This window comes from Perca fluviatilis, chromosome 14 (genome assembly GCF_010015445.1).
Source record: "Perca fluviatilis chromosome 14, GENO_Pfluv_1.0, whole genome shotgun sequence".
In the NCBI taxonomy this organism is placed as follows: Eukaryota; Metazoa; Chordata; class Actinopteri; order Perciformes; family Percidae; genus Perca; species Perca fluviatilis.
Genome location: NC_053125.1, coordinates 4,408,073 through 4,421,378, shown reverse-complemented (window position 1 = coordinate 4,421,378; position 13,306 = coordinate 4,408,073). Strand labels below are relative to the sequence as shown.

Below are 13,306 nucleotides of genomic sequence, written 5' to 3'. Positions count from 1 at the left end.
TACCAATAAGCCCCCATCTAAATTAGCACCTTGCTTAAGGTGATACCTAACCGTGGTAGGGTCATGTATTTGTCGGTCGCTGAGCAGAAGGTTGCATTTTGAATTTGATATAATTTGGATGATGATGAAGTACACTGCCTGCGCTTAAGGAAGCAGTTTGGGTATAGAGAAGGTGCCTAAGTGTGTGTGTGCGTGTGCGTGCATTATATTCCATATAGATAAAGATAATATGTTAAACATCAGTGTAAGGGAATGTGCCGTAGAAACAAAGGGAATGTGGGTTAGCTGTACTTTCCCCCCTGTTTCTACAACATGCTCACCATTTCTAACAAAAACAAACTCACCAAGATCACACACACGTCGCCTCCAGAATGATCAGCTCCCCTACACCTGACCCAACATCTCAGACCTGAACGATGGAGCCATCACACGCCTTGCCTTCGCCATTGTCAATGACCCCTATTACCCTCTACATCCACACTTTACACTGCTGCCATCTGGCCGCAGATACAGGACTCTGAGGTGTAAGGGAGTCCCTTTTGGCAGAAGTTTTGTCGCTTCTGCCATAGCACTGCTGAACAAACTATCTCGCTGACCTTTGTATAGATCCGGTGTCGTTGTTGTAAATGTGGTGATTTCAGTTCGTGTATGCCTGTCTTTATGTTATCTGTTGATGTATTTGGCTGTGTATATTGACTTGTGCATGAAACAGACTGTGAAAACAAATCTCCCTCATGGGACAATACATATCCATCTACAGTATCTGTCAAGGGGGGCAGTGGACTAACAGCAGTTTGATCTGGAATACTCCTCTGGCCATGGTGTAGAGCAGGAACGATTCTAGGATCAGACCTTTAGGGTCTAATGAGAATGTGACACGCATACAGTGCCTTGCAAAAGTGTTAACCCATCCCCCGCTTCATAGGTAATTTCATTAGCCGATAATCTCTCTGCTAGCTTCTGAGCAACAATGTCGGCTAACGTTTTTTTGACACTATGATGGAACTAAACCTGACACTTTATAAGTCAGAGTAATAACAACAACACAATGTTCTAACATTCAGCAATTTTAGTTGCTTACGTTTCAATTTGGGTTCTAATCTGCGCCATGGAATAACCAACTTCTCCTCTGGGGACTACCAACGTTAAACTTCACAACCATCTCCTGCTCTCCCTCTGACTTATCAGATAGAGACTCAGCCAAAGGCGGGAGTCTGGCACAACCACCTCCGATTGGCCAAAACTACATTTCTGTTAACCCTTTCCTGGACTGGGTTACAGGTGCATAGCATTGGGCGACAGCAACACTGGATATTAAACCGGTTTCAAGCCGTTTTAACCTGTTTTTGTTTGTCCTCTGTCACTAACTGACAAGTTTGCCACTCTAACTTGAAGCACCAAAATTTTAGGGGGGCTTGAACCCCCCTAAAAAGGGTCGAAAATCGCCCATGGTGTAGAGAGGACTTAGTGTTGTGATGGAGTGGGTTGGATTGATGTGTCTTTCTCTAACAGGTTTCAGATTTCTATGAGCATGGCCTATGGTTATTTAAAACCATGATATTTGATTCTGGCAACCTATGCATGTTCTCTATATACAAGCTCTTTTCTAAGGTTTGTTCTTGGTTGTTTCAGATGCACAAGGGCATTCAAGAGATGCTAATTTATTTCATTCAGTCATTGTCAACAGACTACAAGGAACTTGTATGTATAGGAGATTGAATTCTGAACTCAAATGGCTTCTACCCCTATTTAACTTTACTGGTTTTTGAATATGCTTTGGACCCAGTCCTGTGTACAATAAAGAGTATAGTATAGTGCATATAGTTCTATTTATTTATTACATAGACTGTTGTATATTTTCTATTTCTTTCAGGCTCGAAAGATCAGGACGTCTGAACTGGCAGCTATCAAGATTGTCAAGCTAGACCCTGGTATGTTACACACACAACATGCTCACATCTGCTTATTATTTGCAAACAGCAGTTATAGATTTTTGTTTCCTACGATTTTTGAATTTAATTGTAAATCAACAGTGACACTTTGTGAACTATGCTTTTGTTAGTCAGCCGGCAGAGAAGATAAATGGCAGTTTCATCCGAAGGCTTAGCACAGGACAGGGTTTCGTGATTTCCTCTTGTTTCCAGTCTTTGTGCTAAGCTAAGCTAATATGTGAGCGCCACTCTCTAATAAAGATGTGAGTTGATGACATGTCTTTGCTTGGATATACACTAGATTGTTTGTGTTTATATAGAGCTACAATTCACCAGACAATCATTACACAATCTGACACACCTCCAAATATATATTGTACACGGATTGCAACCAAGATTTTATTAGATTTTAGATATTTTTTTATTATCATTTACTGTACCCATTTTGCACAGTGTGACATAAAATGCGCCTGTGTTGCTACACAGTGTATTTATTTATTTGTTGATTTTTTTTTACATTTATTTTATATCTTACTCTGGAGCAGGACAGCAAAAATGCACATTTCCCAAATTGTTGGAATGTTCCTTTAAAGTTTATGTCTCCTTTTTTAAATTAGAATAGGTTAATTTCTTTTCAAGTCTAAAACAATGCTGACATGAACGTGTAGTGTTTTCCAAAGTTACAGACCCCCTTTATGCTTTCAGTAACACAAAAGAGAATTTTGTAATAAAACATCAGATTTCAGAGATACTTATTTTGACCAACTCATCAGACTGCTGAAGCTAAACTTAGGATGGCATTTATGCCCTGAAAAAGGACTATGTATTTTTCCCTTTCCACTTACATTGGATTATGGACAGGAGGAACAATTACAGCAACTAATAACTCTTTTAACATACCTACGGGCATTTGTGTATTATTTTAACAGCCATTAGTTTACTGGTCTGTAGTTAACCCTCCAGCTGTAGGAGCTCAGTGCACTAACACCAGACTGTTGTGAGAGAAGACGCTAAACTGTCTGTCTGTTCAGGTGATGACATCACGTCCATCCAGCAGGAGATCACCATGATGTCGGAGTGCAAGCACAAAAACATCGTGGCCTACTTCGGCAGCTACCACAGGTGCTGTGTGTTTTCAGCCTGTCCATGCACATGTGTGGAATCATTCCTGGGATTGTTGGTGGACTGAAATATGTGGAATTTGACTTTTATTTTCCCCACCCTGCTGCTGGATTCCTCTCCCACTCTTTCTGGTGCTCAGTTAGATTGTTGGCACAGCAGCTCGTGAATGATACTGTATGTATTTGTGGGCGATAGTTTAGTTTCAGCCTATTAGGGGGTGTCTACTTGTGAGTGTTTCTTTTTTTGATGCTGAATGCTTCAACGTAGTCTTTCACAATCCCTGAACAACTTGGGAAAAAAAGCACAGCAGCTCATGTCAAACACCAAGATAAATGTTGTGTGTCTCTTTCCAGGAACACCAAGCTGTGGATCTGCATGGAGTACTGTGGTGGAGGCTCACTTCAGGATATTTACCACGGTATAAATACAAAAAAAAGTGTTTTCTGAATTCTGAATGTAGGCCTTGTATTTACATCCAATTGTAATATGTTCTACAGCTCATTTAAAGAACAATGCTGCATTACCATTTAAAGAAACAGTGGAAATGTTCTTCTTTTGTTTCTTACCCAGAGCAAGGTGAAAAGATCAATATCGAGTTCACATCTGTGTGTCCAGTACAGTGATAATGGGGCACTCTGTCTTGGGGTAGCCCTATTGCTAAACTGCAGCAGTGAAAGCATATACAAACACACCGTGTATAGCTTCTCTTTACTTAGCTTAGCTTCTTTTGTATCTGCTTTTACTTGTTCTGCGCACTACGTTTTGCAAGTGAACTCTTGGTTTGTCTTGTGTTCATGATGAAAATGTAAAAAGAGTTCAAACGTGAAGAGTTTAAGATAATTTTCACAGTTCAAGATGTTTACACTTTGTTACTCTTTTTAACCCACTGCTACAAATATTTAATGCAAAAAAAAGCCAATTTAGGTTATTTAAGTGTGTAGCTACAATGCCCAAAATAGAGGTAACTATCTTGGATTAAAGCATGAGCGCTTTTGAGTTGGAATAACAGAAGGTTTCCAACATGCTAAGGACATGTTTAGCCTAGCTTAGCACAAACACAAGAAGCAGGGGAGAACTGCAAGTCTAGCTCTGTCAAAAGTTTTTAAAAAAGCCTCCAAACAACCAAGCTATCTGTTGTATACATTGAAATTTCTTCTCTTGACTTGTTGTTTGAAGGTGTTATACGTTTAATTTTTTTACCGAGGCTAGCGCTGCTTCTACTGTAATCGACAGTAAGCACAGCTAATGCTGCATTCACACTTTACTCCTGATGGTGAGAGAGTGGAAAGAGAGGGGCATACAGACATGCAGGAAATCGTCACAGGTCGGACTCAGACCCTGGACCTCTGTGTTGAGGCATAAACCTCTATGTAAATGTGCGCCTGCTCTACCCACTGAGCCAACCTGGCCACACCTTCCTTTATTCCTACTTGGGAACTTTCACACATAGTTACCCACTTTTGCTTGTCTTTTAGTTGCACAATATAAATGGAAATTGCCGGTAAGCATAAATAATCAATTTATTTTTATTTTTGAAACAGATACGAACAAAAAGCACATAGCTAACTTTTCATGACCTGAATTGGCAGATTGTTTCTTTAGATGCTACTGTCAGGGATTGAGGCTTTGCAGCAAGGTTTGTTGGCACTTCTGTATTTCTTTTTTTTTTTTACCGATTATCATAGCTGTCAGAAACTCCCACTATCCCTGCGTTGGAACTTTTTTGATTTTCCTACATGTCTGTTACTAATGCCTGTTAGATCCCTCCCTATGTTCCCAGGGCTTGTGTGTGTCTTGATAAAAACTAACATTGTCAGTGATTGGTAATTGCTGTCTTTGCCATTCAAATTACAGAAGAACAAAGTGAGATGGATGTTTGAAATGCAGTTTGAAATGTAAAGATCTGATCAGCCACTGTGGAGATACTGTACCAATGTCAAAAGTCAAGAAAAGTGTCCTGCCCACAACTTTGAATGCACATTGAGGAGTATAACATCAGCAGGCTGTACAGTAAGCTGTGTGTGATTTCAACATATTGACCCAGGGAAACATTTGACCTAGGAAAAAAACATTGCTGAGAACATAAAACCATTTGTCATATTAAGAGCAAATTGAGCTGAGGAACATATAACCCTGGGAACATAGATACACTCCCATTCCTGTCTGTGCAATACAAGAATGTGTTAGCCTAGCTTAGCACAAAGAGAGGGACATGTCTCCCCTACTTTTTTCAAAAAGAAAATCCATCTGTTATTAAACATTTTTATTTGTCAATCTAAGTAAAGAACATTCAGTGTGTAAATAAGACAGCTTTGGAGTTGTTATGACAAAGCTATGTTAGCATTGTTTTCACTGATTCCAATCTTTATGCTATGCTAGGCTAAACATGTGCTGGACTATTGAGCTTCTCATCTGACTCTGGGTATGACAGCAGACATTTCTTCCAAAATGTCAGACCATAATCACCACGTTCATTTTGAGACATTAGTATAATTACTGTAACAACAACACTGCACAATGAGCTTTAAAAGGCCAGTTGGACTTATAAATGTGCCTGCAGGCCCTTCGTGCTATTAATCAAACTGTTCTTCTCAGTGACGGGCCCATTAAAGGAGAAACAGATAGCGTACGTGTGCAGAGAAACCCTCCAGGTAAGGCTCTTTGTGTCAAAGGCAGCTTATGAAATCTCTGAAGATACTCTGCTGAAAGGATGACTCATATGTTTTTTTCCCAGCCACATAAGAGCTAAATAGTATTTAACCTCGCCAGACCACTAAATATACTGTAGAGGTAAATGTTGCTGCAGCACAACAGAGTCTGCAGCAGAATGTGCCAGCCTGTCTGTCGTTTTTTTGTGAGTGACCTTCTGCTCAGATTTTCAGATATGTGGACAACAGTTAAGTCTGAAGTAAGAAGGAAGAAATCGCAGAGGATAACTTAGTTTAAAATGTCTTGTCTGACTTTGTTATACTTACTTAACAACTGTCAACGGGGCAAAAAGATTTCTCTTGAGGAGTGCTAATCTACACAGACTGATGATTGTGAGTGATGACAGAGCTGAACAGATTGCTGCCTTTGGATTCGTCATGGCAGTCCTCAGCAATCTAACTTGGTATACAAGCATTCTTGTGTACCTTTTGGTTTTGACTTTCACTTTTCCTTTTCATTCAAAATGGAATTTGGTTTTGCAAGGTGCATCAATATATATTATTACATTACGTCATTTAAACTAAGATTAGGGTTTTTGAGTTACACTTGGTTTAAAATGCTAAAACCAGATTTACATGAAATCGTGGTTTAAACCAGGCCCGCCGATAGGGGGGGACAAACGGGTCTGTTGTCCCGGGCCCACAGTAGGGGGGGGGGGCCCAGAACTGGGCCCTCATTAAATTACGGAAGAATTAAAAATCTTTTTTTTAAATAGGCCTATTTGTGGAAAAAATATGTAGCATAATATTTGAATTAAATAAAAGCGTTTTATTTGTTTTCTTCCTAATTGTCCTGGAGATGGTGGTCAAGAACCCCCACCCCCAACATAAAAATGGTTTGGCCACTGATCAAAATTTGATATTGTCACTTGATTTGAAGTTCAATGCGCTCAAAATGTCCGCGCAGCACAAGTCCGGAGCTCGGAAAAGGAAAGAAAAGAGAAGAAGAAAATAGAGGCCTTAGAGATTTTCTAAACAAATATTTAAAAAAAGGTGACGGTGAAGCTGGAACTGTCAACGTAGAGCAAGGTAAGAACCAGCGCAGCCGCCGTTTACCGCAGCCTTGTAACGTAACGTAACAGGCCAGCTCTAATGTTAACGGCCATTAGCTTGTATAAAAGCCTGACACAACACGTTAACTTTGACAGAAACAGTTGAGTTTGGTAGCTCCATCGGTAAGGATGAGACAGAGAGAGATCCAGCTGCAGTCAGGTGACAGAGAGAGTGATGCGGGAGGGGCCCGCTGCCCCGGCAACGGAGGGACAGAGTCAGGCTACCCGGCGACAGAGAGAGAGAGAGATAGAGAGAGAGAGTCGGCGGGGGGCTCGCTGCCCTGTCGGAGAGTCTGAGCAGGATGGATCAGAGACTGATTACACACTTAATTTCAGTGAGAGATGTGAGGAGAGGAAGAGCAAGGGAAAAGGAGAGATCTGGCCGCGAGGGGGGGGCCCATCTAAGATCTCGTCCCGGGCCCAGGCAAGACTGTCAGCTGGCCTGTTTTAAACTATTACAAAAACTCAAATATCAGTAAAACCAATGTAAAAGATTACTGACAGTAGATGCAGGTCGGTGCACCCCCAGTTTGAAGAAGCAGGCAGGAGTACCGACACAGAAGGTAAACAATGTACTGCTGTAGACGGGCGCAGCTTCTAAATGAAATTTAGTCACCTACAAAAAAAAAGGCCCACCTAAAAAAATCAATATCAGTTTAACTGTAACCTATATTTAGAATATTTTCTTTGCTTAACCTTGCTGTCGGACAGCCTTTTGCGACAGGGAACTGAAGCCATTTATCCATCAATGCTTTCTTCAAAGCCACCAGACTCCATTTTACCTCGCAGAACACAGGAGTTGCTGTTCTACCGCTGCATCGATCAGTTAGTTAGTTTGTGCAATTTTTTTTACTTTGGTGAATCCAACTAACCCTTTAAAACTCAAAAGTTACACAATTACACACTCGCACTAACCGATCGATGCAGCGGTAGAACAGCAACTCCTGTGTTCTGCGATGTAAAATTACAGTTTTTGTCAAAGGAGTCTGGTGGCTTTGAAGAGAGCATTGATGGATATAACAGCTTTAGTTAAAGTACCCGTCGGATAGAGCTGTCTGACAGCAAGGTAAAGCGGTGAAAATATTGTAAATATAATGTACACCAAACTGATATAGACTTTTTTTAGTTGGGCCTTTTTTTAGGTGCTAAAATATGATTTGCTGCTGCCTGTGCTGCCCCCGACCACAGCGGTACATAGCTTCCGGGATCTAGTTTTAAGACCTTAGACTTTTGTTTATATTATTCTCCCATGGTGCATAATCTTAACAATCATTGTATTTAATCAAATTACCTGAAACGGACACACATGGAAACCTGGGGCCACGTAGTAGTCCAGCAGAGCAGTACTGGTTGGTTTCAGCCATAAAATAAATAATGATAGGATATGTTTACACAAAAATATCTGCACAAAGCTCAGCTGATTATCATTATTTGCTTTTTCCAGGGTTTGTATCACCTGCACGAAACTGGCAAAATGCACAGAGACATAAAGGTACTGCAGTTTTTTGAAGTTGTTGCTGTCTAGTTGTGATCATATATTATTATACTGTGGGTTATCATGTGAAAGCCATCTTAAATCTGTGTGTGTGTGTGTGTGTGTGTGTGTGTGTGTGTGTGTGTGTGTGGTCTGCAGGGAGCCAACATCCTTTTGACAGAGAGAGGAGATGTGAAACTGGGTCAGTGGGGATCTGTATTGGACACACTCGTGCACATCTGCATTACCTCTTTAACTACTTACACTCATCAAGTGTGCTTAAATAGCCCTCTATAATGGATTATAGCCACTTAACGCCAGTGTGACTGTCTGTCTCTTCTGTTGTAGCTGATTTTGGAGTTGCAGCAGAGATCAGTGCCTCTGTGGCCAAAAGGAAGTCTTTTATAGGAACTCCCTACTGGTAAGATGAATGAAGCTGCACCCACCTGAACTCACTCAGCGTCTGTCTGTTTAAAGCAACCATGCAGTGTTGGGGTCAACCTATAAGGGTTTTTTGAAGAGTGAAACAGTACTGCCAATACAATACAATACCGTACTTTGGATGAGGGCTGCAACTAGCCAATATTTTCTGCCAATATACTTTGTCCTTATATTTGACCTTTTTCTATGGTTAGAAAAATGACCAAACTGATTCAGGGTTTCGACAAAACGACTCCTTGCAAGAGTACTCCCAGATTTAATAATGAACTTTCCTCTTTTTATTCATAGGCAGTGTTTGGAATAACGCCGTTTAAAAGAACGGCGTTAGGTAACGACGTTATGTTTTCAGTAACGGGGTAATCTAACTAATTACTTTTCCCGTCGTTACAACGCCGTTAACGTTACTGGACGTTAAATGCGGTGCGTTACTAGGCATTGATTGAATAAACTGTGTAATCCCGAAGCGCCCCGCCCCGCAGCTAGTGAGGAGGTGGGTTAATACGAGATAAGCGATTATGATTGGCTAAGGCAGAGTCATGTTTCATGGTAGCCAATCAGAGCCAGTGTTTTTTACACACGCATACCGCACCCGCCACACACACACACACACACACACAACAGCTAAACAGATTCAGCAGAGATGGCGAGTTAGGAGCAATCCAATGAAAAGTTGGCGTTTTCAAGGTGGAGATATAAGCACTACTTCAAATTAATTGTGGTCAAAGGCAAGAACGTGCATGTAATGTGTACATTATGTCCAGGAGCGAAGACTTTTTCGACATCCGTTGTAAGAAATTTAATGAAGCATCTCACACCGACACACGCATCTACAAAGCTAGTGGCCAAAACCAGCGATACCTCCACCACAGATGATAGCTCACTATCCACTAGCAAAGAAGGACTCAGAGCAAAGTCCTCCAAGCAGCAAAAGCTAGATCTGTCTGCCTCACAACAAAAACCTATGACACAGGCTGAAGTCAACCGTATGATAGGCAGGTATGTTGTTAAAGTATATGTGTCGTATAAGTTTATATGGTGTAACTGTTTACTTTTCTTACAAAGATAATACTTGAAGTGCAGGATAAACCTCTTGCTGTCTGGCGACCGTAAATATATGGAAAGTTATGTACGTTAAACACCTGTCTGTTCTACTCATTTCAACCGACTTGTGAAAACTGCTAAAAAAAATCAAAATTCTTTGACATATAGCAACTTTTTTTTAAAGTAACGCAAATAGTTACTTTCCCTGGTAACGAGTTACTTTTATTATAGAGTAATTCAGTTACTAACTCAGTTACTTTTTTGAACAAGTAGTGAGTAACTATAACTAATTACTTTTTTAAAGTAACGTTCCCAACACTGTTCATAGGCAATACAAAATAAGACTTTCAAAATGTACTCAATAGATGAAAGCAGAGGGATCCACTTTTTTATGACGACTCTGTTTTGTATATGGTTTATACAGTTTACTGTGTATATACTATATATATACACAATAGTAATCATATATATATATATATATATTAGACATAATATTAAATACAAAATTATTAAATACAAAATATATCAAATTTACAGTAGTATGTATTTATATACCAGAAAACTGGAGTGGCCCTATGATGCTCCCTTGAGGAATTCCATCAATAAATCATTAAGAAACCAGTTAAGGACTTTCCAGTATTTACTGGTCAAATTTTTGAGCAAGTTACACCAGTTAACACCTAAATGAAAATTGTGGTAATATTCAATATTTTTATTATTGTCAATAGATCTAATGAAATTACCCAAACCAACAATAAATGTATCTGCTAACGAGTGTGTAAATCAAAGCCTGATATATCTTCCTCTGTGCCATAGAGCTCCATTTTTATTAAAAACTATTAAAACACGTCAATGAGCCACACTATTGCACTGGGTGACATGTTCCTTCAGTACTATGAACACACTGTAGTTTATTTCGATGCAATCACACATACACCGTCTGTAACAATTCCGAATGTGGCTGTACAATTAATTGTCTCCGAAATAATTGCAGTTAACAATATAATTGTCTTTTTCAGTCAAATTTAAAAATATTTTTTTATTTATTGTTTTTAAACAAATTCCAGTTTTGAATGAATTCCAGGATAAATATTTGGTTTATATCAGTGTTATGTGACCCAGATAATGTAAAAACACAAATACACAGCCTATGAAGTAAACAATGCCTCTTTATTATCATAAAACATTTTTTCTAACTGTTTTTCTCTTCCTTTTCATTTTTGTTGCTATGAACATGTAGGATCAAGTGCCAACAACTAACAATTGAAATAATAATAAAAAATATATAGACTGGCCAATAATCACTTATGTAATTACAATTTGCCATATCTAAACAAAACGAACAACTACCAGTCACGCGCCATAAGATGTTAGCAATTAAATGCGGTTAAACAAAGAAACCGCGATTATGTAAAAAAAATTATATTGTAATTGTTACAGGCCTCCATCCTGCTGCTGCACTTGATTAAAACTATAGTGGCCTGCTGTTTTAGGAAACTACTAAGACTAATCCTAATGAATATTAGTAAATAAACATACTAAAGCATCAATAAAAGGCTAGTGTTTGCTACATACTGTGTACATGTCCTTTTCAGGATTTTTATATCTGATGTTCCTCTCCTCTCAGGATGGCTCCAGAGGTGGCTGCAGTTGAGAAGAAGGGTGGGTACAACCATCTGTGTGATATCTGGGCCGTTGGTATCACCGCCATCGAGCTGGCTGAGCTCCAACCGCCCATGTTTGACCTCCACCCAATGAGGTGAGTCGGCACAGGCAACAGGAACTCAGACACATGGAAGCAGACCGATTATATGATCCCAAAGCAGAGAGATAAACAGATTAGACTTGTGTTATGTAACATTGTGGCTGCATGGTTTGTATTTTTCTCTGTATAATTCCTGGACAGTCACTGCATGTAAACAATTAAGACATTTTCCAGCCCGGTGACATTTAAAACAATGTTTCAGAGCGCTGATGTTGATGTCCAAGAGCAGCTTCCAGCCTCCAAGGCTAAAGGATAAAACCAAATGGTGAGTTTAACTGTCTGTGTTCCTTTTAAAATCACATGGCATGTATCGGGACCAATTGTTTATCTTCCTTTAATCTTATCAATATCGTTTTGATGTGCAATTAATTCACACTTTGTTGCTCCCTGCAGGTCAGCAGGTTTCCAGAGCTTTGTGAAGATGTCTCTCATTAAAAACCCTCGTAAAAGGCCCTCAGCTGAGACACTGCTGCAGGTAAGCTGGCTCTTTATAGCTCGTAATTAATGAATGGCCTTTAACTAGCCATCCGTCTTCATATATATGCACTATTTATAAATGCAATGCAATTTTTTTCTATTTTAAACCCTTACGTATCCAGAGAACTTTGATTCTCTTTTACAAGAATAGGAATGTAACCAAATCTGAATACGTTATGTGGATATGAACACATAATGGACTCTGAACAGATGGGAACTGCGTTTTCATTTTTGCAGAAAATGTTTGTGTTCTGTTTCTCCTGTGACCCGATTGACACATTTCAAATACAGTTTATCCGGTTCTTTTTAATTTAGTTTTTTAATTAGATAAATGGTTTAAATATTCTCAATATTTTTTGTGAGCAACTAAAATTATAGAGAAGGAGACAATTTAACACAGAAAATTAGGCAGTCTTAATGATTTTGGATAGCTTGCAGTCAAGGCCTCAATTCAAATTAGTTTTTTTTTTTTGGATGTGCGTACTTTTTTTCTCTATACCCCTGAAGTACAACCACAATCTCTGGCTGTGGCTGCTCAGGGCTCTGAACATTTATCAACAACAATTATAATCAGTTCTTGTTCCAGGCTTTGCTGCTTTTTTCTGTGTAATCACTGTCGTCAGATTAATCAATAATGAAAAGTTGCAGCCCCAAATTTGAGATGTTAGCGGTGATTCAGAAGTCTGGAACCGGCTTAGCAATTTCCTTCAAAAGACAACAATTAACAATTAATTAGGGGGTCAGTTAGTGTAGATTTAGCCTCACAAACCTTCCTCTACAGCGCTGCGGAGGACGGTCTGGCTAGTCCACACAACATTCTGGGATGGGAGAGGAACGTGCTTTGGTTTATTGGCTTTTCTTTAAACCAATCACAATCGTCTTGGGCGATGCTAAGCACCGGATAGAGCCACGGTGCCGCTGCAAAATAGCCTCAGGAAGGAACTTTTTTTGGTGGAACATGTGTATGTTCAAAAGTTGTTTTAGTCGTGCAACAGAAAACTCAGGTTGGACAGATAGTCTAGCTAGCTGTCTGGATTTACCCTGCAGAGATCTGAGGAGAAGTTAACCATAGTCCTCACAAATCCACCGGAGTTTTAAATGCCAACACAAAGAAAGCGGAAGGTGAGGGACATCCAGCGTAATTGTGTGCAAATACTCCAATTTTTTTTTTTAAATTCAATATATTCTGAGTTTATTTTCCCTGTAATATCCCGACCTTTATTCCTCAAATATTCCATCACCTGAACAATCCCAGAAATGAAACTTGTCCATATAGACTTGTGTAGATCTGACGC

The 13,306-nt window shown here is 39.5% G+C and overlaps 1 protein-coding gene across 5 annotated transcripts in view; it reads left to right on the top strand.

Annotated features, from left to right (window-relative positions):
- The window catches only part of map4k2 (mitogen-activated protein kinase kinase kinase kinase 2), a 52,101-nt gene that overhangs the window by 12,505 nt on the left and 26,290 nt on the right, over positions 1-13,306 (top strand). For all 5 annotated transcript variants that reach the window (XM_039823073.1, XM_039823069.1, XM_039823071.1 and 2 more), the window contains exons 2-11: positions 1,874-1,931; positions 2,963-3,053; positions 3,407-3,471; positions 5,649-5,704; positions 8,258-8,305; positions 8,447-8,489; positions 8,636-8,708; positions 11,397-11,528; positions 11,737-11,799; positions 11,928-12,009. In XM_039823073.1, the coding sequence (XP_039679007.1) occupies positions 1,874-1,931; positions 2,963-3,053; positions 3,407-3,471; positions 5,649-5,704; positions 8,258-8,305; positions 8,447-8,489; positions 8,636-8,708; positions 11,397-11,528; positions 11,737-11,799; positions 11,928-12,009 (711 nt within the window). The remainder of the gene's footprint in view (positions 1-1,873; positions 1,932-2,962; positions 3,054-3,406; positions 3,472-5,648; positions 5,705-8,257; positions 8,306-8,446; positions 8,490-8,635; positions 8,709-11,396; positions 11,529-11,736; positions 11,800-11,927; positions 12,010-13,306) is intronic.